The sequence below is a fragment of the Mucor mucedo genome (genome assembly GCF_025094135.1).
Source record: "Mucor mucedo strain NRRL 3635 chromosome Unknown EV154scaffold_9, whole genome shotgun sequence".
Lineage (NCBI taxonomy): Eukaryota > Fungi > Mucoromycota > Mucoromycetes > Mucorales > Mucoraceae > Mucor > Mucor mucedo.
In genome coordinates, this window is record NW_026252293.1 from 370183 (window position 1) to 383839 (window position 13657).

The 13657-nt window shown below is 38.9% G+C and overlaps 4 protein-coding genes across 4 annotated transcripts; 3 read left to right on the plus strand and 1 right to left on the minus strand.

Moving 5' to 3' along the window:
- Positions 1-3: 3 nt before the first annotated feature.
- EV154DRAFT_412932 (uncharacterized protein) lies at positions 4-602 on the minus strand (the record flags this gene model as incomplete). The annotated part of the gene is made up of 2 exons (XM_051595541.1): positions 4-158; positions 212-602. The coding sequence occupies 2 exons, from the start codon at positions 600-602 to the stop codon at positions 4-6; spliced, it is 546 nt and encodes a 181-aa protein (XP_051462160.1).
- Positions 603-6137: 5535 nt separating this feature from the next.
- On the plus strand, positions 6138-8356 carry EV154DRAFT_594377 (uncharacterized protein; the record flags this gene model as incomplete). Its single annotated transcript, XM_051606965.1, has 3 exons — positions 6138-6474; positions 7735-8170; positions 8230-8356. The coding sequence occupies 3 exons, from the start codon at positions 6138-6140 to the stop codon at positions 8354-8356; spliced, it is 900 nt and encodes a 299-aa protein (XP_051462161.1).
- Positions 8357-10632: 2276 nt separating this feature from the next.
- EV154DRAFT_318988 (uncharacterized protein) lies at positions 10633-11405 on the plus strand. The gene is made up of 2 exons (XM_051594940.1): positions 10633-11245; positions 11303-11405. The coding sequence occupies exon 1, from the start codon at positions 10729-10731 to the stop codon at positions 11230-11232; it is 504 nt and encodes a 167-aa protein (XP_051462162.1). The 5' UTR covers positions 10633-10728; the 3' UTR covers positions 11233-11245; positions 11303-11405.
- On the plus strand, positions 11299-11457 carry EV154DRAFT_388689 (uncharacterized protein; the record flags this gene model as incomplete). Its single annotated transcript, XM_051595081.1, has 1 exon — positions 11299-11457. A coding segment is annotated over one exon (159 nt), but the record flags the coding sequence as incomplete, so codon positions are not given.
- Positions 11458-13657: the final 2200 nt, after the last annotated feature.

A 13657-nucleotide genomic window follows, 5' to 3' on the forward strand; every position in this document is an offset into this window, starting at 1 on the left:
GCTCTAAAAAATCATTTTTAGCGAGAAGTGATTACTTTTTTCGTATAAGAAGACGTACACAATGAAATCATATAAATCACTGGTATTGGTTGACAAACCGGCGAAATCAATCGCTACTAGACAGTTGTTTTTTGATGTGCAAATATATTCCGATAGATCTATATGATACTGTGAGTGATTTGATTAGAATCAAGTGTCCTACGTTTATTACCTTGCGTGTTTCCATGCACTTGGTTCAAAAGCGTCAATTGGGCATTTTTTCCATTCGTGTCGCGGGATGTAATGGTATCATTTGCTCGCGATAACGTAGTGACAAATACTCGATTTACAAGCAACGTGTCATACAATTTGTTGACCATTTTTTGAACCAAACCCACTCTCACTTCCTGCTGTTCCTGGCCTGGAGACTTTCTGGCGTATCCAATGACTGTGAAGTTATTTTTTTTGAGGTTCTTGACATATGCCTGGTACTTTGGCAGATGCTCCGTGATTAATAAAGCAATACCATTCAAATATTCATCTTTTAATGTCCATAAGACTCGATATCGAACCTTTGAACCGTTTTGATCCTTCAATACTTTTCGTTCCTGTTCTTGGTTCATGTATAAAACTTTCTTGGTGTTGCACCACTTTATAAAGATAACAACGATTTCTCATCAAATCTTGTTGTATATAACATAATCAAAGAAAAAATATCCCTGGATGAGACTTTCTTTTTTATGTAAAGTGATTCGTTCCATGGCTCAGTTGGGACATACACTTGATTCAGAAACTGAACAATCTGAGCATCGTGCACTATTTTAACAGTATTAATAATTGAAATTGGCTATATAACATTAAACGTCATTCAAACTTACTACAGTGCGTCCGCCCTCAATTGGACACTTTTTTGAAATGCCAATTTTAAATGACATTACGATGGAGGAGGCTTCATCTAAAAAAGAACGGACTCTTCAATACAATGTTTATACTATTGAAGATCGTAAGCGATATTTCTATTTTTTGAGAGAGAAACTTATGAAACCTAAACAGGCAGCTGAGGCCGCAAATGTAAATTATGACACGGCACGCAAGTGGAAAAAGGCTTATGAGGACGACCCTGAAAGAAATATACCTACTAAGAAAACGAACCTTGGCTCCAACAGACCAGTTAGCCAGTTAGACGAAAGGCATAAAACGCATTTGGTACAGTTTTTTGATGAAGATGCTTCTGCAACAATCCAGGATGCAGTAGAAAATTTGACAGCGACCTTCGAGGGCCTACAAATTAAAAAAACAAGAGTAGCCGAGTTTATGAGGGAAGAATGCAACCTAAGCATCAAAGTTGTTAGTCGTCATCCAGTCGGTAGAAATAAGGAAGCAACCCTTCAGGCTCGTGCTAACTGGGTTGAGCATTGGATCGGAAATGGTATGGACTATCTAAACAATTGTATCTTTGTCGATGAATCAGGATTCGATATCAACATGCGTCGTAGTCGTGGTTGGTCTCAAAAAGGTACTGAAGCAATCATCACAACACCCTCAGCTAGAGGTGTGTCTCACACTGTAATTGGTGCTATATCAGCTATCGGTGTTGTTAACTTAATTAGAGAGAATCTGGAAATGTTAAGAGGAGAAAGGTAGTAGGGGCAACAAAAAGAAAGGCGCCTGAGGACAAGTTATTTGTCCCCAAAGGTACTACAGGTGGCCACTATCTTCAGTTTTTAAGCGATACCATGGATATCATGGATGAGTTTCCTGAAATGAAAGGTTATTTTATTATTATGGATAATGCTCCAATCCACGTCCCAGGGGTAATTGACCCTGTAATTGTAAAAAGAGGTTATACTCCGGTATACCTCCCCCCATATTCACCAGAACTTAATCCCATCGAACAATTCTGGGCTATTGTAAAGGGAAAGGTCAAGCGCAATAAGCTGAGTGACGTAGAGTCCCTAACTACACGCATAACTGAAGCTGGTGAAAGTGTACCAGTTGAACACCTTGTAGCATTTATTCAACACTCAGTTAATCAATTCGATAATTGTCTCAAAAAAATTCCTATATAGCTCACACCTAACCAAAATAAATAATTTTCAAAAATATGACCAATTCATTTTATAAAAAGTGACCAAACGATTTTCGAAAAAGTGACCAATTGAAGTTCAAAAATCCGACCAATGTTTTCAAAAAAGTGTCCAATTGAGGGCGGACGCACTGTAAAGTTAACATTTATCTTTTCCTGAACTTCTTGTGACACTGTATCAGCTTCAGAGCGATATTTCCTAAAACCAAAAGGATTCGAATGGATCCTAACATGAGGAAGTAGCATTGGCTGTAAAGGCTCGCCAGCATGGCAAATTTCTAGATCCTTATAAAGGGCTACCTTCTCTAGGATCATTTTTATATTGTCTTCATTGTATTCCTTACAAAATAGAAGGCACAATTAGTGTTCGAAACTCTCGAGCGAGCTTCGATCGTGCTCCAGTCGAAGCTCACTCGAAGTTTCTTAAGCTCGGCTCGGTTGCAAATACAATAGCTCGAGTTGGAAAAAGAAAAAAAAAAACTTTTTTTTCATCAGCCTTAAAACCAAATTCGGATAAATCACAAATTATAATACAGTTAAATTAATTCTGCTACGTCATGTTACTATGATTGCTGTAAAAATTTGGCTTAGTTGGGTTAAGTGTGCAACACTGTATCATTTTCTATGTTAAATGTGTTTGTTGGTTGTACAATTAAATAAAAGTCTAAAGCATTTTAGTTGGAATTATTAAAGCATAAATAAAAAAAAATGGTAAAGGGAAGAAAAGATTAAAATCAAGGGAAAATGCCATCACTAGTCTTTCAATGACCTTAACTTTAAAGTGACTACTATCGACATTTTAGCCGAGCGAGCTTCGATCGATGCTCGCTCGAACCCAAAAAAGTGGCGCAAGCTCGAGTACAAAAACTCGGTTCGAGCTTCGTTCGAACTGGCGCAAGATCGGTGCAAGCTCAAAAAGTTCGACCACTAATTTATTGGTGAAAATGGCAAAGCCTTGTAAGCTGTCATGTCTATAGTCAAACACACCTCGTCTAACGCAATTGGAATATTGCTAGATCAAGAAAAAGCTTATGAACGAATCCATCCTATATACCTAGCTCGAATGATAAACAAATTTGGAATACCTAACCGGATAATATCGTCACTGTGCACATTAATTTTTAACACAAAGATTCACATCAGTATAAATGGCCACCTGTCTACACCAATCCTACAACGACGACGTCTGAGACAAGGCGATCCTATTTCACCTTTGTTGTTTAACATAGCCTTTGATCCCTTCATTCGTTCGGTGCAACAGGCAACAAATTTCCAACGCTTTCGTTTTCCATCAATAGTGTCCGAACCATCCCCTGAACCTTTAAAAGTTATGGCTTATGCAGGTGACACTCTTGTATCTCTAGAGTCACACCAAAATTTTAATTGTTTAGACCAACTTATTACCCAGTATGCCCTCGCTTCTAACACAAAACTAAATTTCGCTAAAACCCAGGTATTCTCATTGTCAGGTAAATCAAGCCATTAATGGAAGGCGTATTTGCATTCACGGGAGACACCCATTACTTCATATTATGATCGACATTTCCCTGATGCACTAACTTATCTTGGCTATCCATTATACTTTAATGCTTTTAAAAAAAAAAAAACCTAGCGATCGACACACTAATACAAAAGATACAACGAGGATGTCAAGAGCATACTGAACATAATTTATCAATTAAAGGCCGAACAGTTGCCCTCGATACCTATCAAAATTATGGCACGTGCTACGTATAGTTCCTCTGGCAAAAGGTCAAATTGATGGTTTACGTGGAATCTGTAGTACTTTTCTCAATGTATCTCGCTTTTCAAGAATCGCATACCGAAACTTCGTTCCTTACAAAAAAAAAGGCGGTGTTGGTATTTTGGATCCTTTAGTTCAACAACTTAAGCTACACTGACATTGGCTAGCTGATTTGTTTATTGCTCCCACAGTGCTACAACAACCTGAACATCTTCATCGTTCTTTTCTACGTACCAGTGTTCCATATCTCAAATACGGCTTCGCTCGCATCGCATCTGGAGGTACCTCCTCTTACATCTGGCCACTTCTATTTCCAACAAAAAGACGGAGATTTCATCCGTTAACAACAAATTCGTTCACAATTACCCTTTATCTAATGGACTTCTTACCTACCTATAATCTTAGTCAGTCTGACTTGTCATTAGCTAAGTTACTAAAGTTGAACCTAGCTTCAATTGTCATTCCAGCTTCCAACACTCCTATTATTCCGGCCTCTGAGTCAATCATTTCTGTGGGTTTCCCTCGCAACAGCGTCAGTATGTCTAAGATCTTGGTATGCGATCTTCTTCATCGTGGATCCCAATACACATATCCTTCGACAACAATCTGATAGTAAAACTATATCCCTTAAGCTACTTCGAAAATTTGAGGTCGCAATAGCCGATGGGTATATGCAACCTACTGGTAACTTTCCTCGTCTCCTGGGTGCCAATATTGAGTCTACTGGGTCTATCGATCTCCGCCCTCTTCTTGAGACAAAAATATACACTTATATGCTAGCATTCGATCAACCAAAACAACTGGGGGTTACATTGCGCGAATCCTTGTTCCATCCAAAGCCTACTACCATGTTTAGTGTAGGAAAATGGAAAAAAGTTTTGGGATCCATCTATTTCTCCAAGCATACTTACAGTATGGTATCGGTCGACTCACCACAAGTTGCCCAACAAAAGCATTATCCCCGATTCTTTCCCCTCTGCTGCTTGTATACACTGTCCTCAAACTGAAGATACGTTGAACCACTTCCTGTACGAACAGTTTATCTGGATCCAGTGTTTATCAACCTTCTTCCCAGACGTGCTAATTGAACCTGGTAGAATACTGGCTATACTCCTTTCGCTTGATTATGGTGACTTACAAAACAAAATATCTACTGTCGCCACTTATTTAACTTTCGTCTCCATTGTTGGTTGTATTTTACTTGGCATCTGGAGATCTAATTGGCCGCTTAAATTCAGTGTGCTTTCTTTCAAAAAAAAATTACTTCTTTCGCCTTGTTGTCCCAATTGTAACTCTTTCACATTATTCTTCGTCACTCTTAAAACAAACCAAAAACACAAATAAACAAATCATTACCCCTTAGTAACTCCCTTTTATTCCCACCAGGACATTGAATAAATAAATAAAGACAGCTGCATTGCCTTTCCGTACAATTATCAAAAAATAAGTATCTTGCTCAGTAGTTATAATTAGGAACTTGCTTAAATATGATCAATCGTTTATTCTTGATGCCTCACACTAGTTTTATAAAGTTTTTTAAATTTACAGTGTGCGTAAACTCTGGATAATTTTTGTAATAGATATAGCCCAGTGCCAAGTGAAAGTAAAAAACTTTTAACTTTCCATATTTTTGGCTCTAATTTTAATACAAACAGTAATTACCATAAATATTTTGTCTTTACAGCATAAAAAATATACGGGTCGTGTATAACATGTCTTAAAGTAACGAACATAAGAGAGACATATAGTTTGTTTCCTCTCAAAAGCGATCAAAATATTACTATAACCTTTATGTCTCTGATCATCAAATTGCCATCATATCACACATGTTCCTTTTGCGGCTGACACACTTAACACCCGACGCCCGACTCTATCAGTAGAATATGAAATATACAGGTGCGGAACAGATGTTTCCAGGCCCAAAATATTAACTAATCCACACCCCTTAATTCAATTGACATTTTTTTTCTGTATCCATAAAATAACCATTGCCGAAATTTGCTTAATTTGCAAGTATTAACTATTTTCTTAAGCCCATATTAATACGATTTCATATATCGTCCACTTATTAGATAAACAGTCTTAAATGGGTTCCGATCCGGACAAGTGATCCTTACAGAACCTGGTTTGCAAAGTAAAAGCTACAGTGACGTTGAAAATGATATATTTCTTCAATTCAAAAGCTGTCGTAAAAGAAGAGCGCAAATATGGTTTCTAGCCGTAACCAATAATGTTGATGAAAACACAAAAAAAAGGTAGTTGGTGATTGCAAAAGGTGGTGCAGCAGTCAAAACGCGAAAGCCTTCTGGGAAGAACATGAATTAGCAAATGAAGTTAGCAGCGGCAATTCATCATACCACCACTTTGACCACTACAATCGAAAGCATTGAAACAGTCAGTTTAGTCGCAGCCGAATCAACTATAACCGAAAGCCTAACACTGGTTGGTAAAGATCCTGACAACTATGCACTTGCCCAATTAAAACATCTATTTGCGCTCTCAAATATTTTGTTCCTTGGTAAGACCTCCTGCGACCCTATGCTACAAGATTATTTTGAAACGATTCGACGAAGCATGTATGTTTCATTTGGATTTAACCAGGTTACTGACAAGTTTCTTTCAGATATGATGTCTCTTATCGCAATTATTAACGTTGTCAACTACCGTACATTTACCGGACTGAACGCTGAAAACCAGATACTGATAAGATTAATGCTACCGTCGACAAAGTTCTGATCCGTATACTGCAATGCATGAAGATGATGGTAGAGTCACTGTCATTTAACAACCAAAAGAAGGAAATCAAAGAGTTTGAATTGTGTACAAGGTATCTACAACCCTGATTCCTAGAACTCTTTGACTCAGATGACCTGTCCATCATGTTTAAGTGACTAAATGTTAGCTGCCTTACTGATAAAGACATTGATGCTACTCAAATAACCATATACCGGATTCTCTTATCATAACCATCTATTGTGCTAGCTCCAACCGCAATACATCCCACCCCGTGGAGTTTGTATTTTCAGTAATTCTTTCTCTTACTGGTGATTAAGGAGAATCATAGCATTGGGATCCGAAGTGTCATCTTGCAAGTGCTAAGCGTTGGGTACAACACGTGAGTTTTTCAAAGCTTTGCCGAGAACGACTACAAAGTCACAGGCTATATTGAAGTCAAATAAATCAAGCATAAAATCAAAGTTGGTACAGCTGAATATAAATAACAGCACACGTTTCAAGTCATGACTGTAGGTAGGTTTATTCTCAACAATATAATTTCGTGTATGCTAAATAATTTACTTTTTAGAGACCACTTGAGCCTGGAAGATATCTTTGAGTTGATAAGAGCTTGGATCAGTGACTCGGCGGAGAAGCGCCTGATATAAAAAGGTACCCAGAAAACACAACCGATTGGACATGAATACAAAACACTTGCTCATCATGACATTTTTTGTATCATGTAGCTTAATAGTGCCAGCAAATCTCTAAAGAAGAGGTATGATGACACAGGTTGAGGTAAACTGAAACTGGGCTATTTTCTTGAAGGACAGCGATTGGTGATTCTTGTTTGGGTCTCCGAACGCAACACCTGACTTGTTGAATCGGCTATTTTAAACCATGCAAGTTGGCAAAACAAAACTTTCCTTTCTCATCCTTTATTTTTGTATTATTTGCGGGCAAGAAATCGTCAACAAAACAACCTTCAAATGAACTAAACGGGTTGAGGAGCAATGATCAGAATATATCGCATGTTTTTTTCCCCGAAAATCAACGTAAAATAAGACAACATTACAATTCTTAACTGTGATCAAGTACGTAGAAGATGACGATATCAAAAAAAAAAAAAAAAAAAAAAAAATCGTGGTTGATGATTACAAAAAATGGCGCAGCAGTCAAAATGTGATAGCCTTCTAAGAAGAACTTGTAGAAGACGCCATTGAACCTGTGGACGAAGCCGAATCCGATGCGAGTTCTTCTGTGGCCGGCTCCAGCAACAACACACCGTTCACCACCACTACCACCACCACCATTGCCAATGATACCACTGAAACGATCAGTTTGGCTGAAGCAAAAACCATCATCACCAACAACCTACCACTAAGAAGTATTGACGCCGACAACAATATGTATGCCAGTGGTTTGATGCGGTTTAGGTGCAATATCCTGGATTCAATGGGGTCTCTCCTTACATACGAGTCTCACCTACAACATCTTGCTTTGTCAAATATCCTGTTCCTAAACAAGATCTACTGTGACCCAATTTTGGAGCATTACTTTGAAAAGCCAATTCCTAAAATCCGCCTAAGCTTGTATCAGTCGCTTGGATTCAACCAGATGGAAAACTTTCCTTCGGATGTCATGATGTCTCTGTTCACCATAGTCATCAAAGTTAATCGCCGTATACTCACCAGGATAAACCAAGAAAGCAGGATCCTGGACTTAATCAACGTTACCGCAGACCAAGTCCTTTTCCATATAATTCAATGCGTGAAGACGATGGTAGAGCCACTTCCCTTTCACAATCAGAAGAAGGAGATCAAAGAGCTTGAATTGTGTACAAGGTATCTACAACCCTGTTTCCAAAAACTCTTTGACTAGATGACCTGTCCATCATGTTTAAGTAGTTCAATGTCAGGTGTTTCACAGACACCGAACTGGATGCCACTCAAAACCGTCCAGATGGCTGCGCTGAAAACGATATCACCGCAACAGGTTATCTGGAAGTTAAGCCAATCAAGCACACCAAGAAACACCATAAAATAAACATCGATTTACATTGTGTATGCATGTTTGCTAAGACTGGTACTAGCAAGTATAAAGCAAAGCATATATTTCAGGTCATAGTTGTCGGTAAGTTATTACATTCATCAAAAATAATTTTGTGAATACTAAGATCTTGTTTCCAAAGACCAATGATGGGTTTGCCAGCCTACCCCCCTGATGCCATTCCCACGCCTGCTGTCTATTGTACTTTTAAACCCTAAGCCTGTGGCACCAGTAATCGTATTTATTGATTCAATGACGTAAATGAAACAGAAATTATTTTTCACCTACAGAAGATACTTTATTGGTCAAGCGGTTGGACTTCTTTTGCGCAGCGAACCTGGGACAAATTTTTGGAACCTGATGAGTCAGAAACATGTGCCGATACTTGATTATCATGTTTTTTGACGGTACCCTGTGAAAACCTATTGGCTTCATATCCTATTGAACGAAATCAAGAACGTGTTTGCAAAATTGAATGAGGAGCTAGCAAGGCCACTCAAAACTGGAAGATGTCTATGTGTTTGTGAGAACATGAATTAGTGGCTCGGTGAGGGAATGCGTCATCTTGAAAAAGTATCCAGAAAACCACATCGGATCGGACAGGAATACAAAACAGTTTCTCATCATGACAGCTTCTGTATCATACAGCTTGATAGTATCAGCAATTCTGTAAAGAAAGGGTATGATGATACAGATCGCAATCTGATTGCAACACTGAAGCGGTTGACTGAATCCTGATTCTGAAAGAATGGTTATTGGTGATTCTTGGTGATCTTGGTTTGGATGTTCAGAAATGACATTTGACTTGTTTAAGGGGTTATTTTCAATTATGCAAAATGTCAGAAAAAGAGAAGCTCATAGTTTTCATCCTTTATTTCTTTTCGATTACGGTGAAAAATTGTAAGAAAACCGCATAACCAGTGAAATAAACTGGCCAAGCAGCAAATATGACAATATATCGCATTTAGACATCATCCATTTTTTTTTAAAAGTTATCATAAAAGAAGGGCACAATTGCGGTTTCTGACTTTGGTGGAATTTGTGGAGGATCAGGAGAAGCGTAAAGAAATACTCCATGAATATAAAAAATGGCGTCATAGCAGAAATGCGAAGGAGTATTGGAAGAGGAGAGAAGACGTTGAGCTTGGGGAAGAAGATGAATCAGAGGCAAGCTCTTCTGTGGCCGGCAGCAGCACCACAATGTCCATCGTCACCACTACTACCACACCACCACCACTGCCACCACTGCCACTGCCACTACCACTGCCACCACTGCCACTGCCACCACTGCCACTGCCACCACTGCCACTGCCACCACTGCCACTGCCACCACTGCCACTGCCACTGCCACCACTGCCACTGCCACTACCACTACCACTGCCACTACCACTGCCACCACTGCCACTACCACTGCCACCACTGCCACTACCACTACCACTGCCACTACCACTACCACTACCACTACCACTACCACTACCACTACCACTACCACTACCACTACCACTACCACTACCACTACCACTACCACTACCACTACCACTACCACTACCACTACCACTACCACTACCACTACCACTACCACTACCACTACCACTACCACTACCACTACCACTACCACTACCACTACCACTACCACTACCACTACCACTACCACTACCACTACCACTACCACTACCACTACCACTACCACTACCACTACCACTACCACTACCACTACCACTACCACTACCACTACCACTACCACTACCACTACCACTACCACTACCACTACCACTACCACTACCACTACCACTACCACTACCACTACCACTACCACTACCACTACCACTACCACTACCAATAATGCCAATGCCGATGATACCACTGAAACGATCAGTTTGGCTGAAGCAAAGAGAATCATCATCAATAGCCTGCCACTTACAAGTATTGATTCCAACAACAACGTATATGCCAGTAGTTTGATGCGTTTTAGGTCTGACATCCTGGAGTCAATAGGGACTCTCCTGACATACGAGTCTAACCTGCAACATCTTCTAGCTCTGTCGAATATTCTATTCATCGGCAAGATCTACTGCGATTCGATTTTGAAACGTTATTTTGAAAAGCCTATTCCTGAAATTCGACAAACCTTTATCAGTCGCTGTGAGTTAACCAGATGGAAAACTTCCTTTCTGATATCATGATATCTCTGCTCAACATAGTCATCAACGTTAATTGCCGTATACTCACCAGGATAAACGAAGAAAGCAGGATCCTGGATTTAATCAACGCTACCGCAGACCAAGTCCTTATCCGTATACTGCAATGCGTGAAGACGATGGTAGAGCCACTTCCCTTTCACAATCAGAAGAAGGAGATCAAAGAGCTTGAATTGTGTACATGGTATCTACAACCCTGTTTCCAAAAACGCTTTGACTCAGATGACCTGTCCATCATGTTTAATTGGCACAATGTCAGCTGCTTTACAGATACCGACATCTATACTACTCAAAACTGTCCAGATGGCTGCGTTGAAAACCACCTCACAGCAACAGGTTATCGGGACGTTAAACCAATCAAGCATTCCAAGAACCATCGTAAAGTAAACATCGATTTGCATCGTTTGGGCACTTTCGCGAAGACTAGTTCAAGCAAGTTCAGATCAAGGTACATGTTTTAGGTTATGACTGTTGGTAAGTTTACAACTATCAAAATACTTTTATGTATTCTTAATGTTGTTGTTTTTTTAGGAACAAATGTACAGTTTTACATTAGTAAAGCTATCGTTGATGTCTTGGTTATTTGCGAACTTGATAGTATACGCCTCCCGTTGTTACTGGCTGAACTTCCGCAATTTGTCCCGTACCCTGGCCGTTTGTATAATACTGTTGAAGTTTTCCATCGCATTGCAGTGATTCCTGTTGAACAAGGGAAATAATTTCTTATATTTGGTTCACAGTCTGCGAATTTACGAATATAAATTGGACTTTGATAATTCTGTCTTTGAAGTGTTGAAGAAGTTCCCCAATTGCTGCAGACAATTTTCGTGGTGGCTACATCCCTCTGTCAAGTCGATGATATTCCGTCGTGGATTTTCCCTGGCCATATACAAGAAAGAAAACATAAACAAAGCGACATAATGAAGAAATCGAATGTTGTCATTACTGGCTGAGTGATGGGTGATGCCTAGACATTACCAAGGCTCTTTTCTCTGGTAGTTCTGAATACAAAAAGAAGAAAGAAGAGTTGGAGAAAGGATATTTTGAGGACTAACAAAAACTCAAAGAAGATTATTCTTGGTCAAGAAAAAACAAAAGAAAAGCTGAAGATATCAATGATGCTGCTGCTGAAGCTGGTTTGGAAGAAAGAGGATGGTTTTTTTTTTCTTTTCTTTTCTTTTTCTTTTTTTGATGGCTTTGCCTGAAGAATGTGTCTGTAAAGGGTGTATTGATAAAACAAACGCTTTGGAGAAACAAATTGATGGTGTAGACGTACGTGCCGTTGATGACGTTAAATCTTATATTGGTCAGGGTGATACCAGTAAAAGACGTAATGTTATTGAAGACGATGTTATTGAAGCAAAATATGCCGAAAAAGAAGAGCAATGTATGTTAGAATAATTGACAAGCTACCATCAGTACTTGACATGTTATTTTGCTTTCGTTGGTTTCTTGTTTGGTTTAAAAGAGAGTTCGCCATTTGTATTTGGGAGGTGCTTTGGAACGGATCAGTCCATCATCTTAATTGTACTGGCCAACACTGATACTCACCGATATGCCGTGCTGACTGAAATCAACGAACTTGATGAAATGCTATAGGTAGCGAATGTTTTATCTTTGATATGGCTTCATATATAGAGACTAATCTGAAACCATTTTTACAAATAGTATGAAAAGTTTTCCATCGGAATGTCCGACATAACGCCTTTGAAACCACTTTATATTGAGAACTTATTCTCGTAGTTTGAATGTAACACAAGTCTACATTACAAAGGATTAGAGCTGTATGAACAAGTGATCAAAGAGTCTTAATACAGGAGCATATTACGAAGTTGTAGATTTTTAGTTATATCTTGGTGTTATTGTCTTATTAAATAAAGAAGCGGGGTTTCTTAGTAAAACCTACTGCAGCCAAATTTAAAGAGAAATCATTTAGAGCTTGTCTTTTTTTTTTCAATTTATCAATCTGATAACTTTTCCATCCTGCAAATGGTCATAACTGTATACCAGTTAATACCATAACTTATTTTTAAGCGAAAGGCATATACCAAATAAACAAAAAAAAAAAAAAAAAAAAAAAAAAAATAGGGTAAGGGAAAGGGAGAAAGAAGAAAAGAATAAAAAATCTGTTTGACGCCGTTCATTTTTCGGATTTACCCGTAGGATTGTTATTAGTGGGGCGAGGGAAAGGTTGCTACTTTCCTTGGAAAGGATCAAAAGAGCACTATATGAATCGAAAAAAAAAATCACACGTATCACCAGGATGCTATTTTCGATTAAAGATGTTTTTACCAAGCAGTTATTTTATACATACATAGTCGAACTTATTTGATAGGCACCAAAGCTTTGCCCAACTGCTTACTTGTAAAAGAAAGTACTAGTAGTCCCTGCAGCACGAAGCGAATAAAGAAGTCGAAGACAAAAAAAGGTTCTATTCAAGATAAGAGAAGAAACCATTTTACCCGAAGCTGAAGCAACTCTTCCTGACTATTTGTCAAAAGATCTACTGAAGATAACGCTAAATTTCTTGAAGGGTTATCAGTTGTGAACGATTTAGCCTTCTTAGAGGTGTCCCCTTCCCCCCCCCCTCTTACAATTTTCATTTTTGACGAAGTGCATCCAGATCATGAAGCTGGACCCTTCTTTTTGTAATCCTTTGTCCCAGAAGGTGCTATAAGTTCTCAATGGGACTTTAAAGCCTGTAATCCCAGCCTTCTCTTTCCGCCACCTCGTATATCTTCCTGTATGGCATGGGGCACCATCTTGGAATATGAAGTCGTGGCCATCCTTCTCTGCCAATTTTTTAAGCTAAGGGAATTTTTTTTGATTCAAACAATTGTCATATTTGTGTCCATCGACTGATCCTTCATTAATACCAAAGGGCCC